The sequence below is a fragment of the Anolis sagrei genome, chromosome 3 (assembly GCF_037176765.1).
Source record: "Anolis sagrei isolate rAnoSag1 chromosome 3, rAnoSag1.mat, whole genome shotgun sequence".
Lineage (NCBI taxonomy): Eukaryota > Metazoa > Chordata > Lepidosauria > Squamata > Dactyloidae > Anolis > Anolis sagrei.
Genome location: NC_090023.1, coordinates 98,182,761 through 98,202,584, shown reverse-complemented (window position 1 = coordinate 98,202,584; position 19,824 = coordinate 98,182,761). Strand labels below are relative to the sequence as shown.

General features: G+C 39.2%; 1 protein-coding gene across 1 annotated transcript in view; it reads right to left on the bottom strand.

Moving 5' to 3' along the window:
- The window catches only part of ZBED1 (zinc finger BED-type containing 1), a 177,633-nt gene that overhangs the window by 21,155 nt on the left and 136,654 nt on the right, over positions 1–19,824 (bottom strand). The window contains exon 7 of the mRNA XM_067466817.1: positions 3,432–3,639. Within this exon, the coding sequence (XP_067322918.1) occupies positions 3,432–3,639 (208 nt within the window). The remainder of the gene's footprint in view (positions 1–3,431; positions 3,640–19,824) is intronic.

Below are 19,824 nucleotides of genomic sequence, written 5' to 3'. Positions count from 1 at the left end.
CCTGAACCCTGCAATCTAAGTTCCTTTAATTTAAATTCAACCTAGACCTTTATGTATGTATGTATAGATGGATGTAATACCAATAATATACAGGTTCTTGCTGCTTCACCAATTTTCTATGTGTAACACTATATCTTTTTTCCTTTAGTGTGATTAAGTCTGCATTCACTACTTTGGGTCCAAGAGCATGGGAAATTGAATAATTTCATTTAATGCTATTTGGGAAAATTACAGTCTTCACATTTTAAAAAAAACCCATAAAACCAGAAGTATAGTTATATCACTGCAGTGAAAGGTATGGATGACATTATTAGATTTTTTTCACATCCAATCTTTTTTTTCTCTCCCTTTGCCACCATAAGTAGGTACTTTGCTTTGTTGATAATGGACATCATCTATCTCGGCATGGTGTACTTGGTTTAGTAATTACTTTCTTAGAAAGGAAACAATCTTTTATCGGCCCTATTTTAGGATGAAAGAATGCAACCTGAAGTCTGATGCATTTTATGTGCTACTGACCACTTAGCGACAGTAACCTTAGAAACCTGCTATTTTTTTATTTTACATCTTTCAGAATTCCCCAGCCACCACAGAATTGTTTGGACTTAGTCCAAAAGAAGCAACATTTCCAAACTTCGAATGACAAGCCTTCCTCATTAAAAAAAGAACAATACAGTAGCAGAATATAAAATACATTGCTGTTTGCTGTGTGATCACTAATTACTATCCTATCTTTGAAAAAGACTGTAACATGCATTTTCAAGAGCTTGTGAAATGGACAACCAATGCCATAATCCCAAATATACCTGCATATCTTGGGCTTACTATATATTTTACAAGAGATCAGCCTATGATTGAAATGTGGAATCTTGACACACTTTTAGCTTGTGCTATAATTTTTATATATATACACTGATTAATTCCTAGTGATATAGTTTCTCTGGATTCAAACAACACTTTACACATTAATGTGAACAAGAAGAGAAGTTCTAAACATACATATAATATAAACTTTAGTAAGAAAAAAGGCAAAATGGGAAGATTATGGCAACTTTAATTATCTATATTTAGACTTAATTTGTCTGAAGGTGAAAAGTAAAAGGTTATGTATTGCCAGAAATGTAGCTTCAAGGAAGACATTGAAGACAGAAGAAAAATGACAGTGAGAGAATTTCAGGCATAAAGAAAAGTAAACAAGGATGAGCAGAGCTGTTCAACTGAGAAAGAGACTTTATGGATGGTAGAGCTAGAAGAATGGCATTATCATGTATCCAAACCATACTCTGAGTGGTTTCTCTTGGAAAGTAGCAATCCCATTTGAAATTGATCTTAAATTACCCATAGATCCCTGACATTGAACTTTGCTCACCCTTAAATAGACAACAAAATGAATATTTTTAATTTGAAATAGTAGCCATTTTCAATATGCAACACCATTTTTTACAAAAATAATAATTTTTATGTAAATTGTACATAGCTGAGACCCATGTAACTTAACTTATTTATCTTATGGGAAGGAAGAGTGCCATACAACACAACTTTACTTCTAACATGAATGGAAAGTGAAAATATTTTCTTTCTTTCTGTCATTGTTTCTTAGACCTTCATTTAAAAGAGAAAGCAGTATATTACATTAATTGGACTTCAAGAACTGTAGTTCCAAGAAGTCTGTAGTCCTAGGACCCATCCAGACAGGGCCCAAAATGTGAGAGCAATCATGCTTTTACCGGAGGCATTCAAACAATGCCTCTGGTAAAAGCGCATTCATTTGAGACAAAGCAGGAAAACCCTGCTTTGTAGTGAATTAATTACATAGCCCATTAGATCCAGGCCTTTCTGAAAGACCTGGTTCTAATGGGCTATGGGCCCTGTAATAAACTTGTGGTCTATAGTTCTTGACATGGACGATATGCTAGGTGTCTTTGTGGCAAGGCAGAAGCATCTAGACCACTGCTCCTTTTAGTACTAAGAGGTGTACCTGAGAGCTTCTCCTTCTGAGTTGCAGAAAGGGCTTCAGGGCATCTCTCTTCCTTTTGTGATGGAGAAAGAGGGAAACAAGCTTCCTGATCACCAACATTGTGGACAAGGTCCCCATGAGCATGGCAGAGCTGGTGGACTATGTCCACTCCTTCTCCATGTTCCAGTCGTACCTGAAAGCCCACCCGGAGGAGGCCTGCTCTCAGGTGCAATACCTCCAAGAAAGGCTCCTGGAGATGATGGGAGCGACTTCCCCCGAAATCAAGCTGGAGTTCTGGAACCGGCAGGTGTGCATTCCAGATTCCTGATCACATTGCCTTTGAAGTCCATAGAGGAGGAGAGGGCAGCCCAGCCAATCCATGGCCAGAAAGCCCGACCCTCCCCTGCCCTCCCCTGGGGTCTGAAGCATATGCGCTGCCGCCAGGACCACAGCCAATTGCCAAGGGGAAGGAAGCAGAGGTGTAACCTTGGGGAATAAAATGGCACATTTTTGTTCGCGGAGTATCACTGTCTTTTCCTCATAGGTTCTGACACCAAAGCATGGGGAAAGTGCCTGGAACCGCAGAAAGTGTGCACTTTGCCCCGTCCTAAACTGAAAGCCTTACCCCACTGTTTTATCCTACTTGAGCTCCCCTCCCTTACATATTTTCTATTCTTACCTCGTCCAGGCTTTTATGATTTTATCTCTTTCATTTGGCCTGCCCATCCAGTTTGATTTTAGCCACCCTGAGTCTCCATTGGGGAAATGATGGCGGTGTATAAATAAAGATTATCATCATCATCATCATCATCATCATTCCTAAGAAAGCCTCTGAACAGAGCTGCATGTGAGTGGCAAAATACTGCTTTCAGTATCTCTTAATAATTTTCAGTTCCAGTCCAAATACTAACACGGAGAGAGTTCCTGCAGAAACTAGCATAATTATTGAGGACTCTGTAAGTTCTATTCAAGCCAAATGAAGAGCCAAGTGGTGTGATACATAATTCTGATGTGCCCAATCAAATCTGATTCTGATGTGCTCAACCCTGCTTCCTGAGATTTTCTTAGTAAGCGAAGCCCTGGATCAAACCAAGAAGTCTCATGAATCCTATGCTGATTTTGAACTGCCCAACTTCTTTAGTCGTAGGAAGCCCAAAAAGTGGGCAGACTCGGAAGTAGCATGAAGCTTTGTGTTTCTATGTGCTGGTTTGAAAACACTGCTTCAAGTGAAACTGTTGGCACAACTGGTGCTGCCTATGCAGCATCTAAGTGCCACATCAGAATTTGCAGATGATGAGGGGCTACAATGAGGCTAACTGTATCATACGGGCTCCCAGCAGGCTTCAGGGAAGCCAAAATAACAACAGATGAGATTTTAGAAATACTAGAAGTTTGCTGGATGTATCTTTCAGTAAAGGAGTAGATGTCCCCCTCCCTTCCCCATGAATAGGCACTCTTACATCACCCTAGATACCTTTAAGAGAAGCCAGCCTGTAATCCGCTTGACTGCTTTGACTGCCCAACAGACATGCTGGTAGAGATCAGTATTCACGACTCCAGGATCTACAACATTAATGGTCACATGGCTCCCTTCTTCTGTCAGGAGATGCTGTAATCGATAGCTGAACAATACAAGGGCAAGTTTGCTTTGGGCATAGGCTCCGTGGGGTGAATACAAGCAACTAGATAGGGATAGGGGATGGGAAGGGAGACAGAAAGATAAATACATTTTCAGGAGATAGCACAGCATGTCACCATGTATACGCTTGCCTGCAAATTCTAATAATTCACATAGAGGACAAAGCAGGGAAAGCATGAGAAACCTCCAGTCATGCTTATCACCTCAAGACACATTGCTTCCAGTAGCCAAAGTAGATGTCACAGAGCAATTTATGGGAACGTATTTTAAATAAACCTGCCTGTTAGCATAAATTGTAATGCAAGCCACACCCTGTGTAATTCTCGCTTGAAGTGTTAGAATAAGAATCTTAGAATACCATATGTATTATTCAAATATTCTGACTTCCAGAAGCCCTGTTTTGACTTTATGGAGTTTAAATATAAACAGTATTAGTTATATGGATTTTACAAGACAAAATTGAGGATCCTACGCAAGTTGCATTAAAAAAATTAAGTATGGATTGCATAATAAGACGCACAGGATAAATATGAAAAATATGATATGAACAACTTTTCCATATAAACACTGAAATATAACTGGATACACTGAAAGGCTGAGACAGTTTTTGATAATTGCATATTAGCAAGAAGATACAAGTGGCAGATAAAACTAGCTCTCACCATGATACAATTTTCATTACAAATCTCTATAGCATTCACATGACTCAGAAATCATATGATATCGTTTTTGCATAATTTGGTATTGTTAAAAATTTGTAAAAACAACATCCATTCCTATGCAATCAATCCAGGCTTTTCTTCAAAAACACTAGAGGTAATGTTGAGAGCAATTTAATGTACAGTTTATTATGCATATTGAAGCAGTCACTAATTATCATAATGCTTATTCTTACACATATATTTAATATGTGGTTTTAAATATTGAGTGCATATGAGTAATAATCATCCTTGTGATTGGACAACAAGCACCCAAAGAAGGAGTCTGAATACACACTGATTACAAGGACAACGAGGCCACTTAATCATCAAGCAGTTCATTAGCACCAATAATGTAAAAATTCGGAAGTGAGAGAAAAAGCTTACACCAATAACAAATATTCGCAAGTGAACACTTGCTGAAAGGGAACAGAGAACCACCAGATCAATGCTTTTTTTGGAATCTAAGAGTTTTATCAGGATTTTTTCTTGTTATTTTCTTCTTATTCAAGAAAAAAAATCTAATCCCCACAGTGCCTTTGCAAAATTAACCTGCAACTTCGCCATATACAAAGTTTGCCAATGATTCTCTTGACTTCTCCTCTCAGCCTACAATAGGACCATGTGTATTCTGCCCAAAGTAAGAGTTATACTCTGCTTTCATATTTTCAGAAATAGAGATCAGAAAGTATTTCTTCATCCCAGTATGAATTGCTAGGTCTAATCTGCTGATTGTATTATTCATCAATAACTAAATCATTCAGGTCTGCATGCCTCTCCTTCCAGATTGACTCTAAACTCCAGACTTCATAACTACAGTGTCTGGTCTAGCTTTTGAGATATTTATTTCTCTGTTTCTTCATTTATCCATTTCACATCATACAACCTAGTCTGCATTGTTGTTGTTATTATATTATTTATTTATACTCCGCTTTAAGTCTCCCAAAGGAGACTCAAAGTGGCTGGGTTCTGACAACTCACAAGTCACACATCTGCTCTTAGTTCCCTTTGCTTTCTGGATTGGGTTTCTGAACTCACAGTGACGTCTTAAGTGTGGACCTGTGTGTAGAATTTTGAGTGTGATGTGCTGGCCTGACTCCAATTCAGGCTTGACAGCCAATCAAATACATTTTTAAAATAACAATAAGAACAGGTTTATTTAACACAGTAGAGAAAATGTATTAAACTTGAATAATCTATTCTTTAAACTCCCCAAAACCATAGAAGTTCTTCCATCTCAAATCCCAAACTCTGTCTCTCTCAGCTCAAAGCTTTGTCTGTGTCAGCTCAACACCCTGTCAGTTTCAGCTTCAAAACCCTGTCTGAATTCACCCAGAGGCAAGACTCTGCCTTTTGATACATTCTGTTCTCCCACAACCCATCTTCACAGTCCGCTTGAGCCATGACTGTCTGCCTTTAAGCCAGGTCCATTCAGTACTTCACAGAAAATAATGGATTTTGGATTTTCCTTGCTTGTGCTCTAACATAATGCGCTCTCTCTCTCTCTCTCTCTCTCTCTCTCTCTCTCTCTCTTATGTTTTTGTGGGCTTCATCATGTCCTCACTGCATTTTGTGCATTAGTGAATCTGAAGCTGTGTCCACAGGAGATTAATGGTTTTCACACTTTTGGGTCTCATGATTTGGAACCAAATCTGAAAACATGGAGCTGGAGATAGAAGGGAATGTTTTGTTTTTGTTTTTAAATGCAGGATTATAGCAACAATGTGCCAAAGTTTTGCTCAATCTACCACCTCTGTTAAAATGATACTACTGTTAATCCTCAATCTGGCTCCTTTTGGAAGTAAGGTCAATGTTGTTCCCATTTGGTTCCAGTGGATTTCAGTTCACAAGTATGGGCACATCTGACCATAGATTGATGCAATTGTAGATGGCTACAAAAAGCATGTGAGATAATTTGGTTTAATCCAAAAAAAAAAAATCACTTACTGTGGCTGTAACCCGAGTTGAAGTAACTTGGATGGAAACCCAAGGCCAGGGTCACACTCAACTACTGGCTAAGAATATCCCATGCTTCCCCCGGGTCTTGCCCCATGGAGGATGACTTCCGATCTACATGGAAACAGGCTGTAGCAGCTAAAATCTCATCACTGGGCTTCTCCCCAGGCTTGCTACTCAGTATGGAATACAGTCAAGCCAAAGCACTCGTCAAACAATGTATCACAGAAACAAACCACCAATTGGATCTAGCCTCCACCCCAACCTTCATTGTTAATGAAGTCAGCAGATATCTCACCTCCCCTATGGCATACTTAACCAATCTAGAGGTTCCCAGTCATTGGACGATCTTCAACCATGCTCAGTGTCATGTCCTTCCATCAGCTGTACTCGAAGGCCGATACCGGAAGATCACACTTTGAGAGAGACTCTGCCCTTGTGACTCAGGTCACACAGAAACAACTGAACATGTGCTCCTTCAGTGCCTGTTCTACAGGGACATTTGATCTAGACTCATCCTACCTTTGATATATAATTACCTGGGCCGCTCAGGACAATTCTACACCACCCTGCTGCTTTTAGATACCAATCCAGTTATAACCCAAGTTCTGTGTAGCAGTATTTAAAATCTGCCGGGTGATGACGGTCTCAAAAAGTTAGCAATCCAACCATCATCTAACAGAAATATAAATTAGTGCCCCCCTCCTTGCACCCTGAATGCTCCCCCCCACCAATTTCCCTTCTTCTCCATCCCCTGCTATTCCCTTCCCCTTTTCTAAATAGTTTTGTGCCTTAGTCTTCAACATACCTCTGTTTTCTAGCCTTTTAGATTTCAACGTACAACACTTTTATGAGAATGTAACCTTCTCTCCTTATGCTAGTCTATGTCTGTAATAAAGATTTGTTTGTTTTTCATCCCTACAGTTAAGTTTTCAGTTTTTATTTATATGGTCAGTATGCTGTACCAGTTTTCTTCTATAAGACCAATGATGGAAACAAGAAATTGCCTAATACCAGGTCCAACCAAGAGAAATTCCTATATAGGACAACAGTGCCCAAAGTCTCCCAGCTAGAGTTGTCATGCTTCCTAAAGATTAGGATTTGCTACTGTCAAGATACTATTCTGAATCAGATTTTATCCAGGAACTGCTCACAAATAGATTTATAATACCAGAATTGAATCCTGGGATATTTGAGCACGACTGTCTTCCTTAAACAAACCTGTTCAAAATGAGTTGATTACCACAGCCCTTTCACACATAAAATTGGAGTGCAGATATTCCACAACCAATGCTTGTGATTGAAGTCTGGCACCTGTCTTTCTAGAAATTAAATATCAGTGCTTGTTCTAATACTGCATCTGTAGGGCTTTAGGAATATTGGAAGGAGCAACTATCTGTCCATTACTTTTCTGAATCAACTGCCCCCACTGTCAGAGAACCATTAATATGATTAGGTTTCAGGATGGAGTAAGGCCATGGCTTATTCTCCAACATAATGAAACTCTTCATTTCACTGGCTATAGCATCTTATGCTGTGCTCCAGATGCTACACACTTTTACCTCTATTGAGAACAGAATATGGTGCATCGTAACTGCATGCGAAGAAAGTACAGCATGACCCCACTAAGATTATGCTTCACTTACTGTTCCTTTAGTGCCTCCTCTTGTCCTACCTCACCTAGCAATGCTGACAAAGGTGGACACCTGAAGAAAAGACTGACGTATTTTGATGGACTCAAGGTCAAGATTGAGTGGATCGAGTGGACACTTGACGTCAATTCTTGGGGGATGCTTTCTTATCCTGCCTTTTTGTTTGAACTCATTCGTCGGAGTCCACTAATTACATGGACCTCATGACAGACAGCTGTAAGTACTCTCACAGTTGCCAAGAGTCAGGATTTTCTGGCTGATACAAACTACCTGTACATTTTATACATAATTCTCCCTCCCAGCATCACTTCCTTCTCTGTTGGCTTCCTTCCACTTTCCAACATGCTGATCTGTCTAATCTGTCCAGGCTGATTGCTGTAGCACAAGCACTGTGTTCTGCATAATGTAATGCAGCTTTTAATCAAAGACCATACACAAAAGGCTGGCATGCTTATGCAAATGCCACAAGGAAAAGGCTAAACAACTCTGAAATAAAAATACTGGCCACAAGATATTGATGACATGTGTCTTATGTTTGTAACATATAGGTATTATACAGCTAAAGGAAGCCTAAAAGAACATAAAGCTATGCAGTTCATTAGGTCGAGATTTCAGGGTTTTCATTCCATATTATTTAATAGATTATTTAAACAGCTTCCATAGTCTCTACCATAACATTCAGACATGCCAGATTTGATTTCTTTTCTCCTGAAAGGACTGGTGTGCTAGAAAATACAGTTGTTTCACAAACGGAATGTTCTTCCTTATTGGTAAATATTCCATATACAGTGTCTTCCCGCAGTCCTGTTTTCCACTAACATTGAATAGACAACAGTAGGATGGAAGAATTGTTGTCTCACTGGCAGATGAGAACCGTAACCTCGCCTGCCTTCTCTCCCACATGAAAACATTTTTTTACTAGTTTTTTGTTTATATGCATGGTGATATAAATCTTCCCATATTTTATTCTCACATGGCAAAACAAATAATTACCATACCTTTCCTCAGCTGCAGAAGAGCACAAAGATTTATGTGCAGTTTTTGATCAGTGTTTGCCCTTAGAAATTTCTTCAGGAAATAAATTTGTGCATAAATACATCTTTTTGTGCAACATAATTTTTATTGTGCTTTTGGAAAACAAAACAAAAAGCAGCATATATTTCTATGTAAGCACGCACACTGTTCCACAAGGCTTCTCAAAGCATGACAATCTCATGGCATCTTGTATTGTCAAAGGCTTTCATGGCTGGAATCGCTGGGTTGTTGTAAGTTTTGCAGGCTGTATGGCCATGTTCCAGAAGCATTCTCTCCTGATGTTTCGCCTGCATCTATGGCAGGCATCTTCAGAGGTTGTGAGGTCACAACCTCTGAGGATGCTTGCCACAGATGCAGGCGAAACGTCAGTTGAGAATGCTTCTGGAACATGGCCATACAGCCCAAAAAACTTACAACAACTCATAGCACCTTTATTCTTCATGCTGTGGTTTTCTCAGTGTTGGGAGACTCCTTCTTCGGCCAGAAAATAAATATAGATTAATAATCTTTCCGTACCTATTGCTTTGATATCTATTATTTGACCTCATGCAAATGACATATTCCTATCAGCATGGTTAGGATAGGGAAAGATGGGTGTTGGCTTTTTAAAAAAGCTAACTATTCATTTATTTTATAATTCTAAATAAATGTACACTACTCAGATAACTTTAGTAAATGGGTGGTTTCAAAGTGCAATCAGTCAGTCAATCTTACTTGACTGCCATATAAGTGACAATTATATAAATGACTTGATAAATATTAACAGCCAATATATTTTGTGCAGCACTTACAATCTTCCACAGATAAACATGTAATTGTAAACAGAGCTGCACCATTAGAATAAATATTTGGGAATGTCAACAAAATAGTGGTCAGTTTGCCACATGGTTTGCAAAACAGACATTCTTTTTCTGGAAAAGAAGGAATAAGCTTTAAAAATGAATGCTGTGATTTGGAATCTATATTCCAAGAGAGTGAATTTGTATTATCCATTTTAGGTTGCACTGCAGTAATCTGTATTTATTTGTGTAAAACTACTCTCTCAAATGAAATAAATGGAAAACGTCTGCAGGCAAGATAAGGACCTTCAGTAGCATATGTCCAGGAGAGTAATAGATCTGTACAACCAAGCTGGACCTTGGTGAGTAATGGATGTTGCCCAATCCTCCAATTTATACATATTTGAAACAGTAAAAAATGCACTGAAAATATAGTAACCACTTTTTTCTTGTGAAGAAAGTAATCTCTTTCTCCTTTTCTCTTTTAAATACAAATACTTAAAAGTAGTGTTTTCTACTATCTATTTTGCTTATTTTCCTAAACACAATGGGTGCTTTGAATCTCAAATGATGACAACAACCACAATAATACTAATAATACATTTAAGGCGAAGTTCAACATGGCTAAAACACACAGATAAAATATAACATTATTTAAAATTCATATATTAAAATACACAGAACAAAGATTGTTGCCAGTAATACATACATACTTGAATGTGATATCTATATGTCTGTGTATAACATGTAGAAAATGAGCAAGTACGAACACAAATTATTCTAAATATAGATTTGTTTTTGTATAGTGTGCCAAGATTTCTGTAATTGTATTGTTGAAGGTTTTCACGGCCAGAATTACTGAAGTGTTGATAAATCAGCTGTGACCCATCAGCAGTTTCCAGGCTATATGGCGATGTTCTAGCAGCATTTTCTCCTGATATTTTGCCTGCATCTGTGGCTAGCATCTTCAGAGGATCCTCTGAAGGTATCAGCCACAGATGCAGGTGAAACATCAGGAGAAAATGCTGCTAGAAACATAAGGAGAAACATCAGGAGAAAATGCTGCCATACAGCCCAGAAACAACACTCCAATTTCTGTAATTGCTGGTGAGCAGCCAGTGTTATACTATTTATTATGTCTGCTAAGCCATTTCTAAGTCAACACTAGAAAACTACTAAGAAAACTTATTGAATCCAGATATTCTGTAGAATAAACTCCATGTTTTAAGGAAGTTTTCATGCTGAGTGAGTTCAACAGGGTGCTCTCTGTGCTACCCTCCTTCATAAAGTGTCCAGTTGTACACATGGTCCTGTGGAATTGAGTGTTCCCAATCTTCCTAGACTGCTGCTTGCATTCACTCACAAGGTGTCACCATTATTTATTGAGTGGCAATTCCTTCCACAGATGACAAGACAATTCATGTGTGCTTTCTGTAATATCCATCACTTAATGCTATTTTGCCACTACTAAAATGACAGTTTTCTATTTGCTCTTTTGTCTTTTGGTATGGAGAGTACATCTGAAAGAGCTAGCTAGCCACAACTTGGCCCATTTTATCTCATTCCTTCTACACTGCTATTGCATGCACAGAGGTCAACATCTAGACACAGCCAGACACCAGAAATCTTCTCCACCTCTAGATTGCATCTTTCCCACACCTAAGCCCATTTTAATGGCATTACTACTAATATGGCAAATTTTCTCTCATATTCAAATAGTGGCCCCTTTCACCCTCTCCTTCTCTCCAATTCTGCTGAAGTCATTGTCCTCTGCATCAGCCATCACTCAGAATCTAACGCTATGATTCTGCTGGTGGTTCTCTGTCAGGAAGAGGCAAATGCACCTCCTTTCCATGAATTCTTTGCAAATCCTGCCCTGGAAGGTTGGAAAACCCCATGTAGCTATCTTTCAAGGCTGTGAGAGGGAGGGGAAAATATTTTGTGGTGGTAGTTAAACACTAGTGCAAGAGTGTCTGCTCTTTCTCCCCACCATCCAACATATTTAACATATGCAGAATAAATTTCAAGGACCCAGTGCTTATACAGTATTTTCTTATTAGCTGGTCACTAAAGATTCCTAGTGCTTCTTTGGTCCTCTCTCTCTCACACACATACACACACACACATCAGAATCTACAGCAGTGGTTCTCAACCTTTCTAATGCCATGACCCCTAAATACAGTTCCTCATGTTGTGGTGACCCCCAATCATAAAATTATTTTCATTGCTACTTATTTTATTACTTATTATTTAATTATTTAATATTACATTCAATTATTCATCAAGTGCTCTGCTATGACTGACTTCTCTGGTTGAATCAGTCTGCAGTGCCTTTCATGTTCATTGATTCATGTTTTGGGAAATGCTGCATTTGGCGGTTCCTGTGTAGACTTGTCCACAGCTGCATGGTATACGGTAGACTCCTGCAAAGGTCCTGCAGATCCTCTCACCTCTGCAGGAGTCTACTGCATACCATGCAGCTGTGGTCAAGTCTGTTATGTCAGCTCCACTGGCTGCCAGTCTGCTACTGAGCCCTATTCAAAGTGTTGATCTTGGCCCTTAAAGACCTATATAGTTCTGGTCCACCTTACCTTTCTGATCGTATCTCCCTCTACGAATCTACAAGAGCTTTAAGATCAGCTGGGAAGGCCCTGCTCTCTGTGTGAATGGTTGGGACAAGAGAAAGGGCCTTCTCAGTGGCAGCCCCTCAGCTGTGGAACTCCCTCCCAGTGACATCAGGCAGGCCCCATCCCTCCTGGATTTTAGAAAGAAATTTAAGACCTGGCTTTTTATGCAGGTGTTTGGTGAATAGGAGACTACGGAATGAGACTTTAACAGCTTGAATAATGGACTATAGATTTTGGAAAACGATTTGGACATGAGATCATAACTCGCCATTTTATATGTGGTTTTCAGTCTGTTTGCTAGATTGGTATGAGTTTTAATTGCTTATATCCTTAGATTATATTTTTATGAGATGTGTTTTATTGTTTATCTGTGAAGCATTGAACTTTTGCCGGATTTGTAAGCCAGCTTGAGACCTTTCTCGGGTTGAAAAAGGCAGGGTAGAAATGAAGTAAATAAATAGAATAAATAAATGTTTATGCATAAAACATCTATCATGCAAGAAAACATCCTCTGAGCTACAGGCTTCAATTGTCTTTGAAACAGTATGGTAAATATTTCCACCAAAAGGTTTTTTTTTTTTTAAAGAATATACCGGGACACAAAACTCAACATTTTTTGAAGGAGGAATAGTATCTTTGCTCTTTTATCTAATGACCTAAAGGAAAGCAGTCTGAGAAGAAGGGTTAATCCTACATAATCAGTGACAGTCTATTAATGGATCTAAAAACTTATTTGTTTGGAGGATAAGGTTATTGTAATGGGCAAGAGATAGAATTCAATAGAAAGAGTAGGGCTACAATACCCAATATTTGAATTTCCAAAGATCTAAAGCTACACAATAAAGTTTCAAAGAAACAAGAACATATTTTTTAAGTGCTGGGGGGAGGGGGGCTGATACTGTACAAGCATGCATACTTGACTTAAGAATCATTTTGATGCAAAACCTCCTAGGGCCCTTTAATCTATCATGCTGCTATACTGACAATACTATAATAAATACCTAGAAAAAAAGGTAAATTCAGGAAGAAATGGCGTAGGGTTTGACTCACTTCTGTATGTGATTTGAAATCATTATAGCTATTTGTCCAAATTTATTTTCACTTCTTAATAATGGTAGTCTGTGAACATTGGGAGGCAGAACAGGAAAATAAGCAGGAGGACAATCAATATATTGTCACTTTTACAATGGTTTGTTATGTTATTGAAGTTTTTAAGGGTCAGTATTATTCGGTGCAAATGCATTACTTTCTTTTACAGGCTGTGTGTAAGCTGTGGACCCCATTTTAATGGCCTTAGAATAGCTCACTTAAAAAAAATAAGAGTTCTCATATTTAATCTTTTAGGATTGGGCCTGCTATGTCCATCTGCTTTCCCACTTTTACAGATTTATAATGAGGCTTTTAAGGAAGTGTGGTTGTTGTTTCTTGTTATACCCATTTTAAAGAGACATGTCATTTCAAATTTATAGAGATTGAAATGGAAAATGAGGTGAGCATAAGATTTCCTTTTAACGGGAATCCATTCAGGAAAACAATTAACCATAATGAACCTATACCATTATAACCACATTCTTCTCTCTCTTATATGCATGCAGTTTTGGAGCAGCATAATGAGAAAAACATTTCACCTCAGTGATATTTTGTTAAAATGCCATTAATATAGTTGCTGAGTCGGAGTTCCTATTTTAGAAAGAGAGAGGAAAAAAGACTTTTCACATGTCATAATGATGGCACTTTGATTGCTATGGTTGCATCCTATGGAGGGTTGGAATTTACAGTTTAGTGAGGCACTGTATGAAGTCTCTGGTAGGAAATTGAAACCTTTTCCCTAAACTGCCAATCCTAGGATTGCACAGGATGTTGCCTTTGCAGTTAAAATGGAATCATAGCACTATCATTTGTTGCACAAATGGGCCTCAAGATGCAATTTATAGTTTTTATTGCAAGAAGAAAATGGCTATGTGAGAATTGCCAGTGAAAAAGAAAGAATATTAACTGCGAGATACAACGGCCTCTTCTGATAAATTCAAGACTGTTCGGATATCAGCTCAATCTTCATGCTCATCAGCATGCCAGTGGCTTAAATCAAGAAACAACTTCCTAAGATCAAGAGAGATACTTGCAGGAACACCTCAGCAAGCGAGAATCCAAAAGTGGCAGATTAAAACCCAGCACCTTAATCAGTGGCTAAGAGCAGATGAGGAACTCCCTCCTGGGCACACAGAAGATTGAGCGGCCTAGAAGGCGCTGAACAGGCTACACTCTGGCACCACGAGATGCAGAGCTAACCTTAAGAAATACAGCTTCAAAGTGGAGTTCATGACGTGCAAGTGTGGAGAAGAGCAAACCACAGACCACCTTATACAATGCAACCTGAGCCCTGCCACATACACAATGGAGGGCCTTCTCGCAATGACACCAGAGGTACTATAAATGGCCAGCTTCTGGTCAAAGGACATTTAGCATGATACATGGTTTTTAAACTTTGTTTGTGTCTTTAAATACATGTTAACTGTGACCTCAACTCGCTTCTGACACGATGAATAAATAAATAAATAAATATGACTAAATTTCTTAAAAGCTCTGCCTTTTATAGCTATTAGCAATTGTCTCTTTTTTATAGCTCAAAATATCTACAGTTACAGAAGTCCTAAGGCAGAGGTCTCCAGACTAAGGCTCGCAGACTGGATGCTGCCCTCTCGTCCTTTACCCAAACCCTGCTCTAAACTTTAGACTTAGGGTTGTCCTAAGTCTGAAACGACCTGAAAATACACAACAACAATCCTCATTACCTTGACTATCTCATCAGTCAAGAACAAGCCCACACTTCCCATTGAAATACTGGTAAGTTTGTGTTGGTTAAAAATGTTCGTCATTTTAAATATTGAATTGTTCTTTCATTTTTTAAAAAACTACAAATAAGGTATGTGCAGTATGCAGTGGAATTTGTTAACTTTTTTTCAAACTATAGTCCACCTCCACTAACAGTCTTAGGGGCACTGAACTAGCCCTCTGCTTAATCCCTGCCCTAAAGGAATACTATTATGACATATGAAAGGGGACGACGACAATACCCACCACTCTGCTAAGTCATATGCCAGAAAGACATGCATACGTCCTTCATAGATAATGATAATAAAAATGAAACATTACTGTGGCTATTTGCACACAATAGTTAGAGCTTCTCAAAACCCTTCAGTGACTTCTATATGCCGAAGTGAGCATGGGGCTTGTGTTATTTGGAAACAGCCCCCCTCTATTTAGTAAGCAATATTTGAAATTATAGGAAATCTCTAAAGCCTTTAAGACTGGGAAAGACTCTTCTACAGCAATTTCAGATAATGCTAGGGCTGCTGTGACGGGCAGTTCAAAAAGCTCTGAAATCTCTGTTTTAAGTCCATCTGACAGACCCAGACTCATGGAGATACTGGGCATGCATTAGAAGTTAGGAAGAGAGTGACAATTGTCCCTATATAGGCTTTCAAAAGTTTTATTACTTAGAAATATCCCAGCCTTTACCGTTCACATCATACGCATATCCAAGACAATAATATCTAGTGACATTTCTCAAAGTAGCTTTACAGGTGAGACTGAACTGTGATATTATGCAACCCGTTCTGATGAAATATGAAAACGCAGATCTGGATTACAAGGAGCAAACTCCAACATGCAAGACGTGCAGCTCTGGAGCAATGTGTGCTTGCAACTGAGAATTAGCACTCACAAAATGAAATGTTACTAAAAGGCCCAAATCTATTCATTCGCCCTCTTGAGAGATGCAGTTTTGTATATGTCATTGTTATCCCCTTAAAAATAACTAAACGAAAGACTGAAGTGTTCTAAACGCTATGGGGTTTTCCAACTCCTATTCTAATGATTTTGTGATTTTACTAATGTAGGACAGAACACCTGATAAGAGTCACTGAGCTACCACTGAATTTTTTTCTGTGTGAAATTAAAAAGTGACCTTTAAAAGGACATGGCTGTTTGACATAAAGAATTTCAAGCAGCTACTGAAGAAACTTGAACTGTTAATTCACCTCCTTCTTCAACTCAGTTTGCTAGCTTCTTTTGCCTACAAAAGTAGAAGAATTGCATTGCAAATATACACACTGGGTTTAAAAACCCAATACAAACATGCCCAAAGAGCACAGACCTAAAATAAGAGTAATACAGACATAGGAACTACTAGAGACCTCACACTGGAAACTAAGATCCACATAGTTAAAGCAATGGTATTCCCCGCAGTAACCTATGGATGTGAGAGCTGGACCATAAGGAAGGCTGAGCGAAGTAAGATAGATGCTTTTGAACTGTGGTGATGGAGGAAATTTCTGAGAGTGCCTTGGACCATAAGAAGATCCAACCAGTCTATACTTCAGGAAATAAAGCCCAACTGCTCATTAGAGGGAAGGATATTAGAAATGACTGGCTTGACTTTGAAGGAGCTGTGGGTGGTGACAGCCATCAAGGAGCTCTGGCATGAGCTGGTCCATGAGGTCATGAAGAGTTGGAAGCGACTGAACGAATAAACAACAACATGAGCTACCTATCAATTCAGATTTAAGAAAAATACTTTTAAAAAAAGAGAAAGGTGGTGCTTAAAAAGGTTGATGCATTCTAAATTGTGCAAAATTGCAAATATTTACTAATAATAAATATCTTTATTTATATACCACCCTATCTCCCCAAGAGGATTCAGAGTGGTTTCCAATATAAGGCAAAGCATTCAATTGCCAGAAACAAAAACCATACAAACAAATTAAAATAAACCTCATGAAACATAAACATAAAATCCTGCTAAAACAAACACAAAATTTTTACAACCAGATCCATTATAACTCCATCAGACAGATTCAAAATACCAATGGCCAGAATTACTAAATGGACATGGACAACTATGAAAGGGCTGGGCAAGGGCTAGTGTAACAGAGTATCATAGGGCCAGCGAAGTGCAGAGCAGGGTCCTAGCTGATGGTCAAGGGAAAGGCCTAGGGACTAATCATTCTCAAAAACTTGCTGGAGCATCCAGGTTTTCAGGCCTCTATGGAAGGAGGACAGTGTGCGGGCTTACCTAATCTCTCTAGGAAGGTAGTTCCAAAGTTGGGGGGTCATCACCAAGAAGGCCCTCTCCCTCATCCCCACCAACCATGGTAGGAGCGAGAGGAGGGCCTCCCAGATCTTAGAGCCTGTGACGTTTCATAGGGGGAGATACTATCACAAAGATAGGCAAGGCCTGAACTGTTTAGGGCTTTGTAGGTCATAACCTGCATCTTGAATTGGGACCGGCAACTTGTCGGCAGCCAGTGGAGCTGCTTTAGTAAGGGTGTTGTGTGCTTCCTATAGTTAGCTCCAGTTAGAAGCCTGGCTATTGGCCTTTGTACCAGTTGGAGTTTCTGGACCATCTTCAAAGGCAGCCCCACGTACAGCGGGTTGCATTAATCCAATCTGGATGTAACCAAGGAATGGCCATGGTCATGTTTGACTTCTCAAAGCATGGTAGCAGCTGGCGCATAAGTTTTAACTGTACAAAGTTTCTCCTGGCCACCTGTGTCAGTGCTGAGTCCAGGAGGGCCCTCAAGCTGTAGACCTGTGTCCTCAGGGAGTGTGTAATCCCGTCAAGCACAGGTTGCCACTCGATACCCGATCAGCCCCACAACTGACCAGGAGGAACTCTCTGTCTTGTCTGGATTGTCTTCAACTTGTTAGCCTTCATATTATCTCTGTCTTGTCAACAACTTGTTAGCCTTCATATTAACTTCCCTTATTTGTCATTTCATAGTGGGTTGTTGTAGGCTTTTCAGGCTGTATGGCCATGTTCTAGAAGCATTCTCTCCTGACGTTTCACCTGCATCTGTGGCCCGCATTCTCAGAAGTTGTGAGGTTACAACCTCACAACCTCCAAGAATGCCCACCACAGATGCAGGCAAAACATCAGGAGAAAATGCTTCTAGAACATTACCATACAGCCCAAAAAACCTACAACAACCCAGTGATTCCAGCCATGAAAGCCTTCAACAATACATTGTCATTTGATAGTTATAAGAAACACAGAAAAACTTAATCGTAAATGGTTGCCTGCACCTAATGACCTGATATAATTCTTCTATTTGCTCTATAAGCCTCCAAATGTCTCTTCCCAATCCTAAGGGCTAGAAACCAACATCTCTGAAAATGAAAGGCATCGCTTTGTCAGTTTGCTAAATCTAGACACTGATACCATTGTCTATATTTACATGGTATGACTGTGAAACACACAGCCCGAGAAATGAGAATATAAGGCTGCATGGGAAAATGGTTCAATGGGCAGGTATAGGAAAGACAGAACAAAAGTCAAACAAATTAACTCCATGATAAATGTTGCAGAGCAGATTGGGCAGGAGACAGGTGGATGAAAGAAGAGCTGGACATATTTAAGTGGAACAAGTGCTAGACCCATCACATGCCTGAATGACGGCCAACTGGCACATTTTTTTATGAGAACCTTGCCAAATGGAGAACATAGCTGACGGAAGAATCTGTCAGCCAGTGGAGAAGTGCTAGACTATATGTAGGCTGGGATCCAAACATGAAAGTGTGTGTAGCTTTGGCAGAATAAAAAGATTCTGATGATCTTCAACTCTTTAACCTACCTAAAAGTAGATCCCACAGCAAACTTGGGAAGTAGGCTTAACCTGGCTTCCAGATTGATGTGGGGGCCTTCCCAACTATGATCAGTGGGGTCTAAAATCCATTTATTTCTGTAAACCATTTTGTTAAAAAAAAACCCCATTAGCCTCCATAAATCATAGTGGTGAATAATTCCTCTACGTTTGTTTCAAATACCACTTAGTTGCTTTTGAAATGTCAGAAAATAATTGATGCGTGTATTTTCATAACCACAAGATTTTTAAAAAATCAAAGGTTTTTCTTATAACTATCAAATAACAAATTGAATCAAACCCCATCTGTAGCCTCCCTTCTGCTATACATGTCTCTTCTGTTTATCAATAATTTACTTGATGATTGTGGTGGTTGCTGTGAGGTGATGTCCTGGTGGAAAATTTTGAGGCTTCCTCCTTTTTTTCTGACACCTGGCAACATTGCAATGCCAGTGTCTTTGACAACAAAGAGGCTGAAATCCAAGATAAGTCCAACTCAGAGTAGACCCACTGACCCAGTGAAACATAAATGATGGCTTACCAGTGGTACTGGTGTATTTGGTAATAATCACTGGATTTAGCCAGAAATCTTAGAAATACTGGGGAACTTGCCGTCAATATTTTTTTTTCTTTCTGATTCTCAAAACGAACAAGAGGCAAGTAATACCACAAATTCCATGACCCTCCACAGGCAATGATTATTCACAACACAGCAGGAAATTATAGTCCATTGCATACTTTTGAGCAATGATTTTACTGAAGAAAAAAAAGCTGAAAGGGGGAACTTCTATCTCTAGTGTGTCTCAAACATTCACCCTCCCCCCATTTCTCAAGAGTAAT